General features: G+C 31.6%; 1 protein-coding gene across 1 annotated transcript; it reads left to right on the forward strand.

The window, feature by feature from the left end:
* The first annotated feature begins 3691 nt into the window (after positions 1 to 3691).
* Positions 3692 to 4246, forward strand: LOC149193101 (uncharacterized). Its single transcript, XM_089407211.1, has one exon. The coding sequence runs from the start codon at positions 3692 to 3694 to the stop codon at positions 4244 to 4246; it is 555 nt and encodes a 184-aa protein (XP_089263337.1).
* The last annotated feature ends 20872 nt before the right edge of the window (positions 4247 to 25118 follow it).

Genomic DNA, 25118 nt, shown 5'->3' on the forward strand with positions numbered 1-25118 from the left:
AGAATCTCCCCCCTTGCTTCTTGCTAGACCGCAGTCTTCTGCAAGATTCGTCCTTTAGGACCAGAATCTCCCCCCTTGCTTCTTGCTAGACCGCAGTCTTCTGCAAGTGCTCATGCAGCGAGCAGGGCTATCTGGTCATCACCAGACTTAGCCACATTCCTTTCCTTTTGGATTCTTTTTTTCCTTTTTCCTCTGCCTATCCCTATAACGCAGATTTTTCCCTCCTCCCCTCCTTTTCTCTACTTAGCCACATTCCTTTCTTTTTGGATTCTTTTTTTCCTTTTTCCTCTGCCTATCCCTATAACGCAGATTTTTCCCTCCTCCCCTCCTTTTCTCTGGAAAGTTTTCCAGTTAGGGGAGGTAGTTAGGGTTGCTTTCACAACAACTGCCTTTCTACCTCAAGAGGACAACTTCCTCCTTGAGAATTGTTCCTCCTTTAAAGGAAACACTTTTTTTTATCTCATCATGAAAACAAATTATATTTAAATTTTTAAATAGACAAAAATAACAGGTTCACTTTACATTTACCACAGTAAATTAAATATTTACATTTTTATCCCGGGCATCACATTCCTAGAGTGTCAAAATCAAGTAGATATTTGGATAAGTTCATTTCTACCAATTAGAAAACGAGGAATGGGGAATGACAATATGGAATTTTAGGAAGTTTGTAATTAAATTAAGAATAGTAATAAGATATATTATTTCGTTAAGTGTGATTTTTTTTTAAAAATAAATTGGTTTATTTTACGATCTAATTTGTCAAAAATCCTGTAAGGATTTATTGGAATCACAAGTTTGAGAGTTGAACTTCCCAAGTGCTGCTAAAGCTGCTGATGGTGTTGAATCAATATAAGCAGTGGAAAAACCAATTTAAAGAACACAAATAAAAAACATTTCGTCCCATTCTAACCAAAAATCCAGAGAAAACTCCATACACTTAAAGAGTACTCTCTCCATTATTTCATTGCTCCAACAACTATCATGCATTAAATCATGCTCCAAATGAGGCTATATAGTGAACATGCACCTTCATTTTAACAACGAAAGTGATGGTTCTTCCATCTCTTTGTTATTAATATGTCCAAATGTAAAAGCTTCTTTCACACTACTTATTTTTATCCGAGGGTTGAAGGAGTGTTTTAATCATTCCAAATGTAAAGTTGTTTTCTAATAATTTCATGATTATAAATTTTGAGAATATTTTAAAGTGTAAATTATATTTTAAATTCAATTTTTTTTTAATTTTAAAATTATATCATATTTTAAATTATGTTATAAGGCATTTTAAAAAAATAATTAAAAATATAATTGTAACTATAAAATTATAATGAAAATAGTCTATAACTTGAATCAAATTCCGCTTAAAATTTTCCAAAATATAGAAGAATCAAACATAAAACAGATGGTTAAAACACTCTAAACGTATATAACTACGTGTTAGACGCGAGGTCACATAAATTCTATGTATTGCTAATAGTAAATATAATTAATCTCTGTCAATTAAAGTAGGGGTCACCTTATTTGCCAATTTCACCATATATCCCCACCATGAGAAAAGATAAATATAACAATTAAGGATTTCATTAATGGCTGATAAACATCCAATACATCAGAGCTTTTTCATATTAACTAATCATTATTAACGTGTATTAGTCTCTTAGATACATAGGGGACATACGTTATAAATGTTTTCCTCAATTAGTGTATGTTAATATATGTCAATTTTGTTAATTTTTAGTATAGACATTCTTCACGTTCCTTTCGGGTCTGATTTATGATGAGGGAATGACAATATGGTGTTTTATGAAGCTTGTAATTAAATTAAGAATAGTAATAAGATATGTTATTTTTTAAAGTGTGATTTTTTGAAAAGTTTTTTGGTTTATTTTATAATTTAATTTGTCAAAAATACGGTAGGGATTTATTGAAATCACAAGTTTGAGAGGTGAACTATAGAAGTGTTGCTAAGTTTTTTGATGGTGTTGAATCCATATATGCAATTAAAACACCAGTTTAAACAACACAAATAAAAATCATTCCGTCCCTCTCATCAGAAATCCATAAAAAACTCCAAAAAGTACTCTCTCCATTGTCTCCATTGTTTCATTGCTCCAACAACTATGATACATTAAATCAAACTCCAAATGAGGCTATATAGTTCACATGCACCTTCATTTTAACCACAAAAGTGATGATTCTTTCGTGTTTTTGTTATTAATATATCCACATGTAAAAGCTTATTCCATGATACTTATTTTTATCCCAGAGTTAAAAGAGTGTTTTAATCATTCCAAATGTTTTCTAATAATTTCATCATTGCAAATTTTAGGAATATTTTGAAATGTGAGTTATATTTTAAAAAATTTCTGTTTAATTTTAAAAAAATATCATATTTTAAATTATGTTATAAGGCATTTTGAAATAATGATTAAAAATATTATTATAACTAAATATTTTTAATGAAAAACGGTCTATGACTTATAAGTACGTAAGTAAATCAAATTCTGCTTATAAATTTCCAAAATATAAATGAATCAAACCTAAAAAAGATTGGTAAAACAGTCTAAACGTATATAACTACGTGTTAGACGTGAGGTCACATAAATTCTATGGATTGCTAATAGTAAATATAATTAATCCCTGTAGGGGTCCACCTTATTTGCAGTTAACGGGATCCTCGGTCATATTGACCATAACAATCAAGGGGTCGGCTAACGGAGGACCAAGAAGCAATACAGTAAAGCTATGTCTAGGATAACATTGGGATGATTCAGCGGTTATAATTTTACTGTGCATACAGCATTGTAGTTGCATGCAGATATTTTCCACCGTTATCCCATCGAACGGTGGAAAAAAAACACAATAAAATAATTCAACCATAGAATGTTTCTATAGCGTTGAGACTCCAAAATAAGTATAGACTTGTTCACAGTGGATTTTTGAATGTATTATGAAAATTCAATCTCTTTATTTGCCTACATTAAGCAATCTTACAATGTGCACAGTTAAGCTTAAAGCCTAAAGCTTAAAGGTTGAGACTCATGTGGCACGCTCATAACCTGGAGTCATCTGTATGTTATATAAAACATTAATTTAGAGGACAGAGCAATCAAAATGAAGGGTTTTTTAGTTGCATATAAAAATAATAGAATTAAATTTTCTTGTTTTCATTGGTGAAATAGTTATTTTCTATTTGATATTGAGAGTTTTTATATAGTTTCTTTAGTATTATCATGTTGTTGATAGATCTTGGTTTTAATAGATGCTTTTATAGTTTGATTAAAAAAGAAGATTTATTTAGTGGTTGGATCTTGAAGTATCAATTGTTTGGTTTCCATGGCTATGAACATTCAATACATTTATATGTGAATTAGAATGCAAGTAGGTTTGGGTCTCGGGGGAACTTATAAGACACTATCATTTTTAGTTATCCAAAATATATGATTTTTTCAAAATACATGTCTGGTATAAGTTTAGACTTGTTTTATTATCTATAAAATCTTCTTTCAAACCGTCGGTCCGGTTACCGACCAAACGAAAGATAAGAAACTTCTAAATTATGAATTCCACCTAAACTCCACGTTAACCACAAGATTAACCCCTAGCACGACAACAGCCGTCCTCTTTTCACATTACTTCTGCATATTTTAGTTGACACTTCTGGTTGATATGGTAGGCATTGGCCCACATGTATCCACTCCTTATAAAAGTTTCATCTACTACTCCTGTTTGGTCTGGGAAGAACCGCGACGGTCCTCTCGTTTCATCCGAGTTATCAAATCCTACCATGAGCTATTCAGCACTTCGTATTACAGGGCAGCGCCCTGCTTCGCTTCTTGAGAGAAGACAAGGAAAGTCCTCAGCTGAACACATGTGCCTCCACATGCCTCAACCAATTTCTCTCGCAAAGTTAGAGACTGTTTCGAGTCGCAAGCAGCTGACGCAGAAGGAGAGAAAAGGAGGCCCCAAAAGTAGAGTCGATCTAGAATTACAAGAGCTAAAAGGTCTTATGGAGCTTGGCTTCGAGTTCAGAAAGGACCAGTTGACCCCGCGACTACTGAGTCTTCTTCCTGGATTGAAGCGATTATCCGACCATGAAAATTGCACCAAGAATTTAGGGTTTCAAGAATCGCCTTTGGCAAACTGGAAACTGCCAAACCCAAATACAGCAGATGTGGATATGAAAGAACATCTCAAGCTCTGGGCTCGTTCTGTAGCTTCAACACTGAAGCGCTCTTACTAGCAGCCAGTCAACACTTCTGTATAAAACACAATCATTCTAATTCACTTGATCTTCTGCGACTAGTACAGAAAGGGAACGGTCCGGCGAATTTCACCAGGCTTGTGACTCTCACGGTGTGAAGAAAACTCAGATCCCAGTGGTACTTCCAACCAGGGATATTCGCAGCCATGATTTAATTATATTGCATTGTTGAAATGATGTGATTATATCGAGGACATTAACTTGACATTTTAGGAAATTTTGGTGTCCATCACTCTCTTGTTTGGTGAGGCACAGTATCTGATAATAGGACATCTTTCCCGCCTTGTAATAACAGTCAACTAATAACAAAATAGGGACATTTTTTTCGCTAACAACAGTCAATTTGTAACTGTTATGATGTTTAATTTATATACATTTTGATTCTTAGCCTACAGGTTTCTCCTAGTACAGTCTCGGTGTCTGCAGTGTCAAAAGAAAATCCAACTTCTGATTTTTTTTAAATCGTCAATATGCGTTATAAATACGTTATATATTTTCGTTATTATACCTTATAAATACGATATATATGTTTTCAAGTTGGTTTATGATACTATACTATAAATGTATTTTACTGTTCTTATCTAATAAATTAAACTCCAATCCCAATATTATTATTAGTATTTATAGATACATATAAATAATCATTCCCACTTCATAAACGACTCAAACCTGTACTTTGGGAAAAAACTCAAACCTGTACATCATTAACAACTCAAACCCATATTGGTGATTATGTGAATTGTTTGTTTTTTTGTTTGACCCAAAGAACTGAGTAAATTGCTTGACAGGTAACTATCAGTAAGTCTATGTCCTCTTTCCATTAGGCCGGCCGGGTTATAGCAGAGAGATTTGAATCTTTTAATTTTTTAGATTAACCAATAGAACTGCCACCAAAACATTATATAAATTATTTTAATTAATAAATATTTTTTCTTTTTCTTTCTTCATATACATTTTTAAACCTTTTGTAAATAAAATAATTATATACGTACATTAGTTATAAAAAACCAATAATTATATCCCATAAATAATTAATTTCTTAGTATCATAATCATCTAAGTTTATATATAATTGATTTTTTAGATAATATTATGTCATAAATTTGTATATAAAGTAACATTTCAAATATGGTTGGATTTTTCCAATAATTTACTTATTTAAAATTATTTTAAATGCTGTGTAATATCTCATTTCGAAGGAATATATGAAAATTGAATTTAAAATATAAATTTTTATTATTTAATAATAATATATATAAATATATATATATATATATATATATATATATATATATATATATAAAAGTATAAAAATCTAAATTTTCATGATATTAAATAATATTATTAAAAAATTAATATTAAGCATAAAAATATTTATAATTATTAAATTGGATCATTTATTTTTAGACAATATTATTATTTAAATGATTAAAATATATTTTAGATAGATGATGTAACAAATTAATTTAATTTCAATCAAAAAAATTTGAATTTTTTTAAAATTATTTTAAAACGATCGATCTACTCTTTTAAATTTTGAGTAAATTATATTTTAAATTTATGATTTTATTTTGTTTACATGAACTTATTTTCAAAAAAAGTTATGAAAAATTTTCATTTCTAAAAAATCATATTTTTCAATTTTTATAATCAAATATCTCACTTTAAATTTAAAGCTAATTTTTTATAAACATTATATTTAAAAATATTCATTAAAAAATAAATTAATTTAAATGATATTTTTTAACTAAATTATAAAGTTTTTTTTAATATTCATAGTATTATTATGATTTTCTATTAGATAATTTTAATAATTTGTTTAGGACCATTATTGATTGTTAATAGAAGATTCTAGGAAAAAAAATATTCAACAACCATGTGAACTGTTTAATTCTTATAATTTATCTTAATGATGATCCCCCATGTTGACTAATATCATGGGTATTATTTTACTAGTTTAGTTACACTGAAAAGATTTCAATTGGAAATTCCAATCTTTGTTATGCATTGATATAAATAACTTCAAAAGTATAAATAGTATGTACTTAAATTTCGAATTTTCTTGTAGAATTTTCTCATATATATTTCTTTGGAAATGAGTGTTTTCTTATGTTAAGAATTTATAGTCTAAAACATTTCAGCGAAACCCGGTACCTACAACATTCATTCCTAATTCCCATTTTGAATACAATGCAAGATCTTTCCATCATAATTATCATTGTTCTACTCATTTGAGATCCAAGTCTCATGCATGTTAAACATGTTCCTAGTGGCTTACTCCCCTTGAACATACAACTCTATTGATAATTTTACTTAAGTTTATTGACATTATGTCCATTTTTTGATTTCGCATGGGAACCTTGTCAATGGAGTTTACTTTCTATTCTCATCATAGGAAATCATTTATCTTATATCATAAAATTTTCTCTAATACCTACTTTTAGTAATCACTTTCTAAGTGTTTTTACAATATTTTTCTGAATCTATGGAGAGATCTTTCATTCACTAATTCCACCATTTTCTAATGGCTTCCATCTTCCCTTTAATTTTGTTGCTTTCGAGGGAAGGGGTCTTCCTTCCGACTTTAAAATTGCACCAATTATATGTCTTGATGCATTTCATTCCCCAAAAAAGGTTTTTCTAAAGTGTGGCAAGAAAAAGAGTTGAATACATAACCTTCATAAGTTTTTGAAAGGTTTTGGTTTCTTCTTCAGTCAAAGAAAATTATTCCTTCTTTAACAATGATTTAAGAGGTGATGTTATTTCACCATAATTCTTAACAAACTTCAAGTAAATGTCCCATGAATCCGAAAAATCCTATAAGCTTGTTTTGGTTGATTTTTCGGTCAAAGAAAATTATTCCTTATTTAAGAATGATTTTAGAGGTGGTGTTATTTCACCATAATTCTTAACAAACTTGGGGTAAATGTCCCATCAGTCCTAAAAATCCTATAAGTTTCTTCAAGATTTTGAGGATTGACCATAGCATTAAAATTTTATTTTTATAACATACCACTTTCATACCTTCATGAAGTGCAATATGACACAAGTATTCCAATCAAACCCTAAAGGAACACATGAAAGTATTTTCATATAGTTATATCTTTCAATATTTTTAAAAGACTTTGTCAAGATGTTGTAGATGTTCTTGATATTTCCTATAGATTACTATGTCATCAGAAGACCCTAACACCAGTATTCTAGGGGAGGTTTTGGAAATGGAATTCATCAAGGTTTCAAATTTTCAAGGTGCATTAGTGAGCCCAAATGACATAACAAAAAACTCATAATGACCTTAACATGTTTCGAAGGTTGTTTTGGGAATGTCTTCTTGCCTCATTCTAATTTAATAATATTAATAGAAATTCAATTGAGTATAGAGAAACAATCCATGTAATTAATATAATAATTGATCATTGATAGTTTCAATAGGGAACTTATCTTTTAGGTCATGTTGTTAAATTCGTTATAATTTGGAAATGTATACCATGACCCATCCTTTTTTACAACCATACACACTAATGAAGAGAAAGTATTTTGGCTTGGTTAAATGATGTCTGCCTCTATCATTTATTCAGTGAACATGCTAAATTTGACCTTTTTGTGCATATGGATTCTTGTAAGGCCTAATCTTAGGTGGTACACTTTTAGGTTGCAAACGAATAATATCGTCATCATCTCGAGTGGGTAGAATACCCTTAGACATATCTCCAAATAGTTTGGAATTATTTTTTATAGATTTTAGATATCCATTACATAAGCGTATATATATGTTTCAACATTTAATGAGCATATTTATACAATTCAACAATGTTTTCCTTTTTTGAGTAGTTTTTATTAGATCTTATCACTATAGAGGGTTTCACTTCAATACCTTCAATTTCAAATTTGTTGCTTTCCAAGGAAAAACTCATGATGACATAATGAAAAAAAGCACCACTATTCATAATGATTGTAATAGTTAGGCATTGAATACAAAATTAGTGCCACCTATTTGGATTGTAGTCATAGGACTAGCTAATAAATACCCGCTATATAAATCATAATACTATGGCACTTCCATAACTAATTTATGGTGCCTCCATTTGCAATCATTACATGAAATTATGATGCTAGGAAAATAAAGCGTTTGAAAGGTTTTGTAATTCATGATTGATGAAGATATGGGTATTGCCTAAATCAATCAACTTCATTAACATTTCATTGTTGATAATCCTCCTAACTAGAGAGCTTGTGGAGTATTGATGCTAGATAATGAAATACGAGATATTGTTCTAGAGTAGTCTCTTCTAGCTCTAGTTCTTATGAACATTCCAATTTTTGTTCTTCTTCCTCTTCAAGATTTATGTAGAATAATTTACTCTCACTACATTTATTCCCCTTAATATATTCCTTGACACATAGTAAAATCATAAGCACTTTCTTCTTGTTTTGTCCATTTTATAAGGTGTTAACCTTGCCATTTAAGTGTGGATAGGAAAACGAGTATTATGTTCTCTATAGTTTTCAACGACCACTCTTCGAGTATGAATTTTTTTACTTTCAACTTAACTTACCATAGTTAAATGTTTCCCTAGGGATTTAGGTTCAAAAGTGACGCACTTCAGTTTGGTTTCTTTACATTAAAGTTTCCATAAAGAGGTATAACAAATTGTCCTTTGGAAAGTTCTTTACTACAAGACTCGACTTCCAAATTGTTTAATGTGCTCTACAATTGGATATCTTTCTTGAAGATTTACCAATTGGATAAAGAGTGCATTTCTCTTCATTTTCATATTGTGTTATCAATTCCTCTATAAAAATTAACAAATTTACAATAGAATTATTTTGTCCTTTCCAAGGCCATTGATACGATACAAATTGATCTTGTTCTAAATACAATGATGAAATTGTTACCTTTCGTAAATTTAAGACTTGGTGTAGATCAATTCATTCTTGCATCTAGAATATACATGTAATAGGATCTATACCATAAAACATCCTCATGTCACTGTTAGCAATGAAGTAGTTTCCTACTACCAAATTGAACCCTTGATGCCACATATCATGGAGTGCTGATTGATCATAATTTAATAATTTATCATTTCTTCTTTATATTGTGACAAAATACTCTCCTTATGTGATTGATTCCCAACTCAATTTCTCTCATTACTTTCATGATTTGCTTAGATCTCCATATTCCTTTTAACATGTAGTTTTTGAGAGAATATTTCCATGCAATTCACAAGATTTTGTTTTTATTCCTTGATGGACTTAGGTATTTCATCCTTCATGGATTTTACTTATTCCCTATTTTCATCCATATCCTTATACATGTTATTTTCAATTTCCTCCATATTACTTCCAAATTCCTTTTAAAGTACTTCCTAAAAACAAGTTATATCATCAACTTGGTTCTTTAATTTGGAGAATTTATATTTTGACACTTCACATTCTTTGGATGTCATGTTTGAGTTTTTACAAGTTATGGTAATTTTTGTATAACCATTTTTAAATAATAATAGTACTCCTGTTTATCACAATGTTTAGTCACCCAAAAATGGATTTTGAAATCAAACTCTATGTTAATTCTAAGTTGTGTACCTTTAAAACCTTAATTTGGATATTGTTTTGATAGTTAGGCTTCATATATATACATCTCTAAAATTTGAACCATTATGATTTATTTGTACCCTCTAATACTCTAATATGATTTCTTGAACTCTTAAATATTTAATTATATGAAACTTGGCTAAAATGATGTTATTGAAAAAATTCTAAGACGACTTGATTAAGCTTTCAAGATTAGTCAAATACCCTTAATTCCACAAGATATATCTCACAATATATAACCCTAAATTACACAGGATCTATCTCAAAAAATATGATGAGCTAAGATATCAAACATTTGATATGTAACTTGCTATGTCTCTACAATATTATGAAAATTTTATAATCTAAATACTCATAAAAAAATTATAGCTAGAAATTATAAGATGACTCTTTTAAATTTGATTTCATTGTTAATTATAAACCTATCTTATATAGATTGTATCTACGAAATCATAATGAACCAACATGTAAAATTTAACCACCTAAAATATGATATTTTTCTTAAGTTTCCACAAAATATTATTATCTGAGAATTTCTAGAAATAGGCTATAGAAAAAGTAAAATGATAATTAATTTTAGGATTATTTGAGGATTAGTCATAAGCCCTAACTTCCATATGATATCTAAGCAAAATTATAATAAACAAAAACTTGAAATATTTAACATGGGTAGTTTGTTACTCCTCCTTGGTCTACTTAAAAATTCATTGTTAAAAGTTTCCCAAAAAATGTTATGGAGATAAACCACGATAGGATCATAGGCTTATAGACCAAATATAACAATCTAAATTTCTTGAAAATTATAAAAATTTAATGAACATGTTCCACTCCATCAGGAAAAGGTAATGTGAGATGAATATATATATATAAAAGAAATAGTACAATTATAATAAAAAGATACAATTGAAAATTCTAATCAACTTACCAATAAAACAATATAAATATAATAACTCAATATCTAAAATTTAATAAAAAATTTATGCTTTACTTCACATGTTAAATTATATTTATATTTAAAAATTATTTCCTTATTTCATATATATACTCGTATTGATATTATGTATATATCAACTTACACTTTTAACTATATTGATAATATTAATAATATATTTTTATTGTTACTAAAATATTCCCTCATCATACATTGGATTAATGTGTGCTCACCTGTTAAATTATATTTATATTTAAAAATTATTTCCTTATTTCATATATGTACTTGTATTGATATTATGTATATATCAACCTTTGATAACATTAATAAGATTTTTATACCAATATTATTCAAAAATATAAAAATAAATAAGTAATTGAGAAATACTCACTTAAAATTATTTAATTAATTTGAAATGTATACTTACAATACTAAATGTATAAAATCCCACTGAATGCATGGAGTGGTTACAATTTCTTAGGTATATATCAACCTACTTTGATTATATTGATAATATTAATCAGATTTTTATATCAATGTTATTAAAAAATATAAAAACAAATAAGTGATTGAATGCAGTTACAATACTAAAGGTATAAAATCCCACAATTGAATGCATTATGTGGTTACAATTTTTAGAGATGAGTAAGGCACAATCTTTTTATGTTGTCTAATGTGGAGTTATGATGCTTAGGCTTCTTCACATTTATAACAAAATTTTTGGTTATAAGTTTGCACGAGGAAATTTGAATTGAAATTTAAGTCGTGTATCAGCATCAACAAAATATTATAGATTTATTAATTAAATAATATTAAATTAAGTTTCTTCACATTTATAACAAAATTTAAATTATAAAATTTAAAACCAAACATCTGATTCATATATAAATAGAAAATTTAATAATTTTTAATAAGTGTAAATTTATAAAATTAAAATCACACATCAGTTCATATATAAATAAAATAAAAAAAATTAATAAGTTTAAATTTCTAAAATATTTTAGAAATTTTAGAAATAAAAATATTTAAAATTTTATTATTAAAAAAATAAATAAGATATGGTAATTAAAATATTGAAATTAAAATTTAAAATATAGTAAAACAAAGTTACATAATAGCCCAAAGCTACATAGTAATTAGTATATGTTGCCGAGTTTAAATATAGCTTAATTAAATTAAAATAAAATGTTGTGTTGTTGAATGTCATTATCAAAAATTAAAAATACGATTAAGTTATATATATATATATATATATATATATATTTTAAATTGAAAAATGGAGGAAATACAATAATTTATGAAAATAGAAATAAAAGAAAAAAATGAGAAAAGTTAAAAACAAAAAATTAGTAACTAATAGAGATGGAAGTTATTAAATAGCTCATAATAAGACCATTGACCACCTTACAATTAAATAAATTTAAATAGAAAAAAAATAACAAAAAATAAATTCTCAATATTAAATTATGAATAAGTGGCAAAAAAAAATTTTGGTTAAAAAAAACTAATAAACAATCAAAGCAAAGTTGAATACATACTCAAAGTATAATTATATTGAACAAATTACCAAATAAATAATTTTCAAATATATTTTAGAAACCAAAAAAAACTCCATTAAAATGTTTATACCAAAAGCTCCTTTGACTTGTGAATGAAAGTTCAACCAATGTGTTTAATATGAAAAAGGATTCATAAAGTGTCAAAATCAAGTAGACATTTGGATAAATTCATTTCTACCAATTAGAAAACGAGGAGTAGGAAATGAGAATATGGTGTTTTAGGAAGCTTGTAATTAAATTAAGAATAGTAATAAGATATACTATTGTTTTAAGTGTGATTTTTGAAAAGTTTTCTGACTTATATTAGGATCTAATTTGTCAAAATCTGGTAGGGATTCATTGGAATCACAAGTTTGACAGGTGAACTAGTCGGTTGATGCTTCTAATAGTGTTGAATCCATATATGCAGACAAAAATAAAAAACAGTTCATCACATTCTGGCCAGAAATCCACAAAATCCACAAGAACTCCAAAAAATACACTTAAAGAATAAAAAATACACTTAAAGAATACTCCCTCCATTATTTCATTGCTCCAACAACTATCATACATTAAATCATGCTCCAAATGAGCCTATATACTGCCAGTTTCCCCCTCGTTTTAACAACTAAAGTGATTCTTCACTGTCATTGTTATTAATATGTCCACATGTAAAAGCTTCTTTCACCATACTTATTTTTATCCAAAGGTTGAAGGAGTTTTTTAATCATTCCAAATGTAAAATTGTCTTCTAATCATTCCATGATTACAAATTTTGGAAATATTTTAAAATGTGAATTAAATTTTTATTTAGTTTTAAAATTATATCATATTTTAAATTATGTTATCGAGTATTTTGAAATAATGATTAAAAATATAATTGTAAATAAAAAAATTATAATGAAAATGGTCTATAACTTATAAATACATAAGTAAATCAGATTCATCTTTAAAAATTTCCAAAATATAGATGAATCAAACATAAAACAGATTGTTAAAACACTCTAAATGTATATACGTGTGAGGTCACATAAATTCTATGTATTGCTAATAATAAATATAATTAATCCGTGTCAAGCAAAGAAGGGGTTTAGCTTATTTGCCAATTTCACCATATATCCCCCACGATGAGAAAAGAGAAATATCACAATTAAGGATTTCACTAATGGCTGATAAACATCCAATACATCAGAGCTTTCTCCTATAAACTAATGGCTTTTTCCTATAAACTAATGATTATTAACGTGTATTAGTCTCTTAGATACAGATTGGCAGTTGATGCCTACACCATTGGACATACGTTATAAATGTTTTCCTCAAATAGTTTATTTTATTATATCTCAATTTTGTTAATTTTTAGTATAGATATTCTTCACGTCCCTTTCGGGTCTGATTATGCCGAAACCCTAAGTAGCCTTAACATGATTAAGATGTCAGTGTAGAAATTTCGGATATCTGGATTCTGCATTGAGCGAAGCGCGTTATCAGGGTGCAACCTAGACGAAGGTATTACATATATTTTCCGGCCCTTCTTCTCTCAACTCCCCAGATTGTGAAAATAATGTGTATCAATGGTGCTCCAGCTGGTGGTGTTACGGATGACCCAACCAATTGAAAGAGAGAAAATAAACTTTTAATGATGAAGGCCACGTAAAGTCTACCTTAACGACAACATGAACTCATAGAACGACAATGACCATGTTCTTTTCCTATTTCTATTTTATATTATTTTTATTTTACACCTTCGTCCGTACGCACTAGCCCACACGTATTCAGTCCGGATTCAACCAGTGCTTCTACACTGAATGGGAAGAATCGCGACTCGGCAGGCTCTTCTTCTCGTTTCATCCGAGTTATCTTATTCCACCACAATCATTTCATCCGAATTAAATTATTCAATCACGAGCGATCCAGAACTTAGAAGCTACCACCCCCATGTTTCCCTTATGAAAGAAGCCAAGGAAAGACTTCATCTCATCGTATGTGCATTGACCTGCCTCAACCAAACGTTTTGTCCCAAGTTCAACTTGAAAGCGCTGCTTTGCCATAGAATTGGAACAAAAGAGGCCCTCTAAGTCCTCCGCCTGCGGATGGCAGTTGGCGTACTGTCAAGGTGGCCACAGAGTTTTACTGTGAAAAGCTAACCTCCGAAAGGTGCAATACCAGACGTTGTACGCCGGATCAAATCGCTAGAGTACTAAACTATCCAGGTTGCCTTTATACATGTTCGGACACCTTGGGTTCTCGCTATGGTTTGCAGACTAAGGGGTGAATCATCCCATAGTCAAAGGAATTACCTTTGGAAAAATTAAAACACAACCACTGGGGCCCACTAAGTTAATAGAACTTGGGCATCGTCGGATAGATGGACCAAGAAGATTGGGACAACCTACGCAGCCTTGGCATGATTTAGGATGACTTGATGGAAAATGAAGCAATATGATGGATACTATTTGGTTTCACCTAAGGGAGCTGCAAGTGCATATATTATAAGAGAAAATATGTCATTCAAAAAGTTTTGCAGTTGTGCCAAGTTCAAGGCGCAGGCACAATCAAATGCACTGTATTAGATAAGTTCAAGGTGAAGGCACAATCAAATGCACTGTATTAGATAAGTGACAAAGTAGAGAAAGATGAGCTGCAAAGATGGAAGCTTGTCATTGATCCAAGGGTTGGATGGATAGTTCTTGTAAGTGGCTTGTCTTATGTTTACATTGTGTAACTATGTATGTAAATAATCCACATGCAAATTACTTATGCTCCTCCCTTGTACATGTAACATTTTTCTTTAACCCTAACACACCTACCTTGGGTTCCACTCATCTTTGGGTTTCTTTACATGGATATGTGTGTTATGGTTTCTTTACTTGGTTGGATGTTACTATTCTTTGTGTTACTTTGTGTCCATTAAATTATAATATTAGCTAAGTATCGCTAGGATGTTTTAAAATTATGGGTAACTTTATGCCTATGCTTAGATGTATTAAGATGTGTTGGGCATGTCTATGCATATAATTATTGTAGCTTAAAGTGAATATATGAGTAGACTTTAAGTTAATGGTTGTAGCTTCATTGTAGTAGGCACAAATTGGTCAAGCGAGTTGAGGCAAGGCAATGCCACACAATTGGAGATGATGAAAAGAAAAACTTTGGGGAAGACAATTATGTCTGCGACAAGTTTTATTAGAGCTCAACTTCTCTATGAAGTTGGTCTTAGATGTTTTTTGGATGCTATACACCATGTTTCAGAAGAAAGTAGTAGGTTAGGTGGTTGTTTAGGTGGTTAAAGAAATCATTTTTTTTCCCTTTGGCTAAGAAGCCACTAGAAAGATTCAAGTTCTCATTGAAACAACACCTAGCACCTATGTTGGAGCAACCCCTTCAACGGTGGTTGTTTGGAACAATGGCAACAAGAATTTGAGGTTGGGTAAGGTTGGAGGATGAATTTGGGCTATTTTTATAGGCCATGGTTGGTGAAAAAGAAACTTGATCAGGTGTCCCATTATGCCATAGAGTGCACTTCAATCAAGACAAGATGGACATAATAGTCATATAGGACACATTTTGAATTGTCTTGGGTTCAAATGCAATTGAGAATAGGCATCCCCCTCGAGACCTTTTAAAGATGAGAGTTCTTAGTACCTATTTAGAGGCCACCTTAGGCCGATGTAAATATGTTGGTTCAACTAGTTATTATTCATTTTCATTGACAAGTTGGAAAGCAAAGCACGGACGAGCCACATGCAGGGAAACTTGCACGTGTGGCCCTGACCGGGGACCCCAGTATATTGTACCAATATGTTTAGGTCCCCGTAATTTGAGTGAGATTGTCATGGCGCAAAGGCAGATATGGTTTGGTATTCCCTTGTGTGTAGCAAGATTCTAGAATAGAAGGGAGAATCCCTTCTTGGAGGAGTCATTACAACGGATATGTACTTTGGCTAGGAACTAAGTATGAAATTCTAGTCAACCCTATTATTTGTATTTGAACACCAATTTGAGGGAAATTGAGGGATTGGTTGAATATTATGCCTCACACATGTTCTTGATAGGTTTGAAAAGTGAACTTGGGCTTCATATAGTGCTTTAATGATGGCAGACAATTCTAAGGTTAAGGAAATTACTATGGTTGCATTCATAGCTCACATAAAGTTGGATAAATTGAAAGTCCATTCTAGATTCACAATGTTGTAGATGGATGACTTTTAAAGTCATTCTTGAGAGAGAATTCTTAAAGAGGATGTGGTAGTTCTCATGCCATTTATGGAAAAGGTGGTGATCATTGGTGGATGGAAGAATTATGTTAAGCACATAATAGTAAGGGAGTTAAAAGGAAGGGTGAAAATAGTCTTTGAGGTAAACATGAAGAGGGTATCAAAGTACCCTAGGTCATAACTCTTTACAATAATAATTGGGGAATTGTAGGATGGTATAGTAGGGATGATTTTTTGGTCAACACTTTCCAATGCATTAAACCACTTTGTAAATTGGGTACCTATTTATTGCCAAATTGCTCCCATATATCTTCACCATTGACCATTGTATTGAGCTAGAATCATGGTTGCATCATTCAACTATATATTTTATCACTTTTTTTAACATTAGTTGAAATAGTTGAGGTGGAAATTAAACGAGGTTGCTGACATTGGATCCATTAGGGCTTCTTGTTGAAAATGCAACAAGAAAATCCTAATTTAATTTTGTCCTTGAATTACATTAGGAATAAAATTGTAATTCCATATCACAAGACAACTTGTAGGAGTTAACTAATTTTTTTTTTGTAAGCTTAGCAATACCTTTCATTCATTCATCTATAAACAGGCAGGTTACAAATATATAAGTCTTTTGGTGTCCTTAACCTATCCAGTTGGAAAGTAGCCCATTGGTCGTCAAATCGCAATATAAGCCATCCAAAAAATAAATAGTTTGAGTCTATTTAACTAATTCTTATATGGCTAATAGTCTAGAAACCAACTAGTAAGAATAAGACTGAAAACATAAATGCTACCCGACATATACAACCAAAATTAAGCCAAACTTAGTAGGCATAACTTTGACAAACTAATCATCTGACGATTCTACCGGAGCAAGATCTTTAGCACTTGATCCTGGCCATTCAGATTGCAGCAGACATGGAATATGCCACTAAATGAGGCCCAGGAAAGTGTTCTGATTCTACAACTGAAGTTGAATAAGCTGGAGCTCTTTTTGAATGTCTCCATTCCCCAACCTATCCACTTCATTTCCTCCATCATGTCACCCATCTCGCTACCATCTCCCTACATCCCTCCATCACCTAGAAAGCAACTACATCGAATTCTACCTCAATCCTGCAGTGATATGGGGATGTCTACAATTGCTATAGGATTGTGTTGAACTACTAGATGATCGACTATAAGTGCTACAGGATTGTGATCTGCTTAGGGGGAGGGGTCAAAATCATGTTTTCCCATGGGAATGTTAGGATAGGTTCATCAAACCTCATTCATCTCTAATCCACTCCATTTAGTCAACTCCCTTCTCAAGATTCCACCTTTGCTCATATAAAACAAAGCACAAAAAAGGAGACTCTTCCTTCACCTTTTTTCACAATATTTCACCACCACCATATCTCCTCTTCCTATCCGTAGGCTCACCATGATGTATGCAAGTCACTGAATGCAGTCCATGAAGCAATATGAGGTTTTGGAAGGGAGTCTGTGACTGCTACAGGAAGGAGAACAATGTTGTAGCATCCTACACAAACCCAACAGAACCATAAGAAAAGGATTGTTGTAGCTCCATATTGAAGGTTTGGCCACCCTGAAGCATCAAGAGGCCATCCTTGAGATTTAAGGAAGTCACGCCATCCATGAGAGGAAGATGCAAGGTCATGAGTCCACTCTAGCAATAGTAGATCAGGCACTGGAAAAGCCTTGTATCAAAGAGAGATTTCATTAGTCAAATATGTCATCATATTGTTTTTTTCAAATAAGGACCTATGCATAAGCAAGAGTATGGAATATAGCACCTTCAGGGATCAATCCATTGACCACTAGTTTAGCAGTAGCATGCATGCATATATAACAACTCGACATCATAGGTAGCCTTAGCTATGACACTCATCACCACTTCCCCTATGCGCATAATGGTTAAAAAATGTTTTTAATGAGCAAGGACAAATTTTTTATGGGATAGAGGTGGATAGTAAACTTGTCCAACTTTGATTAGTAAACTACAATCTACTCAACCACCCATGCAACATGGAAAAGTCAAATTAAGGAAGGTGATAATTATGAGCAATGGGGATAACAACTAAAAAAGGAAATACATGTAGAGGCTGGATCATCAAGCGTGTTGAGCCCATTACCAAAAAAATGAATAAAAGGACAAGTTTCGATTTAAATTGTATTGATGCTCATTCCCAAAACAGTTAGAAAGACTCATTAAGAAATCAAAGGTCGATCAAGATGCTACCAGGGGTTACTTAGGGTGCTACAAAAGAGCTACAAAGTTCGTTTGAAGGTGCTACAGGATCGAACACCAATGCTACAGGGATAACAGAACTATTATAGGATTGTAGAGGAGGTGCTACAGGATTGTATAAGAGGTAAAAAGGGGTCAAAACCACTGATATTTTTCTTCCAAATCCCCATTAACATAGATAAATGATCCTAAGAAGGGTAAGTGGTATCCTCTCTCCTCATTTTCCATATAATTGTTGAAGTAAATTCTTCTTGTTACGACATCGTGTAGAAAATCCCTATACAGTTAAATTCCTTTGGAAAAAAATATTTTCTCACATAAGAAAGGAAAAGAAAGGGCAAAGGTAGTTTTACATTGAAGTAGGGGATAAAATTATTCTCCCCCTCTAACTAAAAAGGCATCAACCTATCTACTCTGCCTCTACACCCTAGTCTAGTTAGGGAAAAAACCTTCAAAAATTCGCTTAAGATAGTTTAAGAAAGAAGAAGTAGAAGCCATTGTGGGGGGGGGCGCGGGTTAAATCGAACAGAGCCCACATAAACATATAGAATCCATCAACATCCTCCTCTGAGAAACATTTTTCTAAGACATTGGTTGATGGGGTTCTTTGAGCAATTGACCGGTGGTGATGATGAGGTAACACAAGAGACTTACATGGCCCTCCATTCCGAGGGATAGGATAGTGCTACCACTATTTTTAGGGGACTTTCCATTGATCTTAATGTACAAATCATCAAAAGAGTGACCACATATCCTTAGGGGTTTGATGGGGCCAAGAAAATAGGAAAATAGCCATCATATCTAAGAAAAATTTCTTCCTTCCTGAGGAGAGGCCTGTTGAAGACAAAAATGGAGTAAGAAGAGAAAGCCTCCTTGTTAGGTCCTTCATTTTTGGGAACTAAAGAACTTAGATGACTAGATAGAAGGCTGATGAAATTTTTCGGAGATATCCATTGGGATGCTGTGAGGGAGACATACAAAGAAGGAAAATGTTGAGCACAGTTGCATAGGAATAGCAGAAGAAAGAAACCACAGCCGAGTGGAAAAGAATACATACAACTGAGAAATAGAAGCAGTCGAATGAGGATGAAGGCAGTTCGTCCAAGAGAGAATCTGTAGTCCAAGAAGGTGCAAAAATATAGATAAGGACAAGCGTAACAACGAAAGGATGAGGGTACTAAAATGTTGTTGTGGAGTTGCTCAAGCTGCATTGTACATGTTGTCTTGGCTAATATGGTTATGTATTGATATCTCATGATAATGTTTTATGTTGATATGAGGCTCTTGAGGTGGATGTAGTATTGTAGTGTTACATGAATTAATAGAAAAGGGAGTTTGTTAGGATATTTGTATAGTGCATGGATGGTTACATGGTTTATTAAAATTTTTAATATGATCATATATGTATTGTATTTCTCTTCTTCATGTTCATGATCTGTTGCAATTAGATTTCTAATTGATATAGTTCGGGGCTTTTTTAATCTTGCATCCCTCATGTGACTCCACTCCGATACTGGACTTCCATCCCCCATATCACTAAGGTCATGGAATGCCTAAGGTGAGATTCCTTATCCACCCTAGATAAGATGAAAATGTTGGTATTGTGATAGACTACAACGGAGCTTTGTTGGCCCTGTTCCCAAAACCGGGGTCTCATCCAACTCATTGAGAAGAATTAAAAATCTTGAAAATGATAAATATACATCAAAACGCCTCTGTGTACACCTTCCCCAAATGCAACCAGTGAAGTGTGTGCAACTACGACCCAAAAGTGTCATTTTACAACAACAAAGATGTTACGACCATGAAATGTAGCTAAAGTTATTTTAACCAATGTGATGACACTTCATACCATTCAAGGACACTTGAAACACATAGAATAACATGAGACAACACTTGATGATCAAGGTGACAGTGATAGCAGGCTCCAAAATTCAAATGTAGTGGAATTTTGGAGGGTGTTGTAGCAATGACAACACATGGGTAAAAAATAAAAAAGATAACAAAGTTTCCATTCTAGAAGCCTCATAAAGGTATATATACAAGTAGTGTATATAATGAGCTCAAACTCCTTCCATGATGGATCTCATCCCTACCATAGTGGATCCCATCCCATCCATTTTGGATCTATCTCCTACATTAATAGGTCTCGAACCTCCATCTATAGCTTATAAAATCAGTACAGTCAAAGGGAAAGGGGTTAGATTTCTTACTCTTGAAACTATGCTTTCATGTTACCAAAGTATCCACTGAATAATTTTTGTTTACAAGATTCGAATTGAGGATCATTGGGAGGAATATTTCAACATCAAGGCTTTCTTGTAACTCTATCCTTTTCTTCATTCTTAATACAAATGCATATTTAATTCCCACACTCAATATTATGATGATCATTGTGAGATTCCTTAACCACTTGTATAGTTTATGTTAAGTCACTTATGTATGATATGCATTGATAATTAGTATGTTTTTCTCTTTGTAGGTCTCTTCTATGAGCATTAAGGATGAGATTTAAAGCTAGTAACATCAAACAACAATGAGAACAAGCATTTCAAAAAAGGTATGAAACATTCGTCCAAAATTTCATCTATGATTTGATGGTAAATTAGGGAATGTTTCTATGTATTTGTTTGTTTTGTTCAAAACTTGGCTCCCAAGTCTAGGGAGATCTATCTTGTTAGCATGATAAGATTTGTCCACTAAACACTAGGTTCAAAGGAGGAAACTTGGTGAGGTACTTGTAGCTAGGTGGAACAAACTTACTATTACAGAGGCTTAGTGGACAAATTGAAGTTCAAACAAAAGAAAGAGAAGATGAATATAAAAGGTCATAATGAAGTGTCAAGGGAAAGTCACAGAAGGAAAGAAGATTTCAAGGTGAAAGACATCAAGATGAATATGAGTCATGAAGAGTTTGATAAGGAACTCACTAACATGAAGGCACAGTTGAATGTTCTTATGGAGCTACTACAACAAAATGTTGAAGAAAAAAGATATGGATGGAGTATGGAGAAAAAGATCAGCTGGCCTATAGTGCGGTTGTTTACACAAAAATAAAGAAATAGGTTGATACACAGGCTAAAGGATGGGTTGAAGAAAGAGAAAAAAAATAGTAAAGCTAAGTTAAGACAAAAGTCAATGGTAGAAGAATAAGTTCATTTATATGAACCATAGCAAGGACCATTACTTGGTGAGGATAGTGATGAGGATGATGAGATCAGAATAAAATATTATAAACTATGTGGAAAGTTTAGAACATTACGAGGAGTCGATGATTAAGTCAACAACTAATACCATAGAGTCTTATGATCTTAAAACTAAGGATTTTTGTATGGTTTCAGATGTTGATGCAGTTGGATAGTCACTCAGAACTATCATACAAGATAAAGAAGGTGTAGATGTGTTTTTTGAAAGCACGAGAGAAGAACATAAGTAGATTTATGTTATGGAGGAAGATGAAACATCATTGTTTCATAATGACACAGAAAAATTGAAATCATACATAGTGGGTGAATGCAGTTGATGGTGCACAATTGCAATAACTTGTTAGTGAAGAGAATAGGGGAAAATTGATTCATGGAGATGGTAAAACCAAGGACAAAGAATAGCATTCAGATGAAATTATCATGAAATTTTAGGAGGAAATACAATTGTTGGAAAGGTTATGAAGAGAACCTTAGATTTCAAACAAAGAGGAGAAATGTTCAATAATTCTTAGCAAGGAAGAAGTTCCTATTAAATATAATGAAACAAGGGTGAATTTTAGTTTTCAAAATAAATATATGCTTGAAGGTACAAAGAAATATGTTGAAAATGAAGTTGTAATAAAGGAGATATAATTTATTATATTTCCTAGAGATGAAGACAAAGGACAACAATTGCAGTCAAAATAAGATCAGATGAGAGAAGATGAGGCAAGTTTTTCTCATGAAAATGAAATTTTATTTTATTTTACATAGGAAGATACAAACTAGTAAATTGTCTTGGAGGACAATTGGGAGGTTAGTCACTAGGTTGTAAAAGGTAAACATGAAGATCAAAAAGAATTTAATGAGAAAAGTGTTTGTTGTAGTGAACGTGTAGAAGATGAAAGTCAATCTTTCATAAAGAAGTCATGGAGAAGGAATTCAAGTGTATTACACATATTTGAAAAATGTGTGATTATGGAGATAATGAAATAGGAATGGAAATCATAAAAATTTTAAATTCCAAAATACCAATGCAAACAAGCAGTCCTAGCAGTGTGTTCAAGAAAAAGGATACGTTGGAAATTGAAATTGAAGAAATAAGGATGCTGATTGAAAATATGTGCATAAAAAGAGGTATTGTAGGAAGAAGGGAAAATCAATAACATGATAGAGTTGACTACAAAGTTTGCATCACCAAAATTAATGGAAGGATGAAACATAATATTTCGAAGCAAAAGTATGAAGACAACCACGACAATAGTAGGACAACAATACAAGAAAAAGAATGCACAACTACAAAATAATGTTTGGGATCTTGGAGGATTTGAGACTTAATGACACGTGACTAGGAGTTTGTGATTTTTTTCTACTTTGGGAGTATGATGTAGGAGCTTAAATTTTCCCAAATCCATCGTGATTTTCAAAGAAAATGTCAAAAAGGGGCTTCAACATTGAAAAGTAATTTTAATTCCTTATTTGTAAATAATCATAGTTTCTTTTATTATTATAGAAAGTATGAATCATAGGTTTAGAAAAGCTATGGATATGGAATATTTTTTCGATAAGATAAAGGAAAGTCTACTTGAAAGGCATGAATTATTTGTGGAGTTATTTATGGATCTAATAAAAACGGTTTTATTTGTATATGTTATTTAAAACATTGTATGCTTGAGGGAAAAACTAATGGCCAAATGCATGGAAAATCAGGCCAAGAAAAAATGAATTCCTCCAAGCATATGTATGCAAAATTTATTTTAATGAAAGGGAATTCATGTATTACTTCAATGGAATATGTCGGATCTCTTTTATTATGAATTAATGTATAGAGAAGACCATGCACGTATTATGAATTTGATTTTCTCTAAGTCAAAGTTTAGTTATGTATTGATTCTTTTCTTAAAGAAGTTGTTTTCAATGTGCACAAGAGGGTCTCGAGAAAATGAAGCTATTGTCAATGTTTTAGTAGGAGTACAGTTGACTAAAAGAAGGCACCCGACTATTAGCAAATCATTAGAGGTGTGAGGACAACATGAAATTGTGGAATGGGTGATTTTGATCCAACGAAGTTTCTCTATCTTATGAGGGTTGAGTTCTAGAAGAAATAATATCATGGATTTGAAATCTACATTTAACTCTATAGAAGCATGGCTATATTAGGATGAGAAAATTTCCCTTGGATATCAAGCTAAAGTGAATGTTTTTAGTACAACTTTGTGATTGCATTGTGATGGAAATTTGAATTGAATTCAAAAAGCATGTAATTTTTCCATTTTGCTATACATTTTAATTAATGAATCGAAAACCTTTGGTGTGACTTGAGAACCTTGTTTAAAAAAGAATTAACGTGGACATGATAACACCCAAATTATGGTAAATTTAGATGTTGAATCATAGATATTTGAGTACCAGATATCACATGGCTAAAGTCTTTCCCGACATTGATACCTAGTAAATTAATATTCAATTGACGTATTGTGGTGCATACGTCTTATGCATTGTTGACCGTGTATACTAATATTTTCTCTCTGAAATAGATGACTGGGATTTTTAACTCATGTTGTTAATCCACATTACTTGAATACACAATAAATTATTTTCCCTCCATCATAATTGGATGGAGAAGTGTGAAATAGAATTATGTGAATTGAAGCACATAATTGTGTCAACACCTATGTTAAGGTTTTTATACTTTAAATAGTCATTTCAAGTGGATATGGAAACTTATAATGTTCAATTGGAGTAGTTTCTCCATGGAAATGCCATCCAATGGCCTATAAGTGATGAAATAAATTATTGTATTTGTATGTTTCCTACAAGCATGAAAACATTGTTTGCTAGAAAAACTATTTTTTGTGAACCCATAGAGTGTGTAAATAATTCACTTTGCCACCCAACTAAAGTTTCCACCTAGGCAGGCAAGGTGGAAATATTTTTGAATTGAGATTAATATGAACATTGAATATTCACCAAGAAAGTTGAACATAATAGAATATGCATTAGGTAGGAAAACACAATTGCAACCTTGTACAAGGACAAGTTTTCAGTGCCCATGTGTAGCCAAATGGAAGATTTTACATACTTGAAAGGAAATATCAAAGAGTAATTGCACAAGGGTTCCATATCTTTGAACTTCATGAA

The sequence above is a fragment of the Pinus tabuliformis genome, chromosome 2_2 (assembly GCF_031772625.1).
Source record: "Pinus tabuliformis cultivar Carrire ecotype Pingquan chromosome 2_2, CPIR1, whole genome shotgun sequence".
Classification (NCBI taxonomy): Eukaryota; Viridiplantae; Streptophyta; class Pinopsida; order Pinales; family Pinaceae; genus Pinus; species Pinus tabuliformis.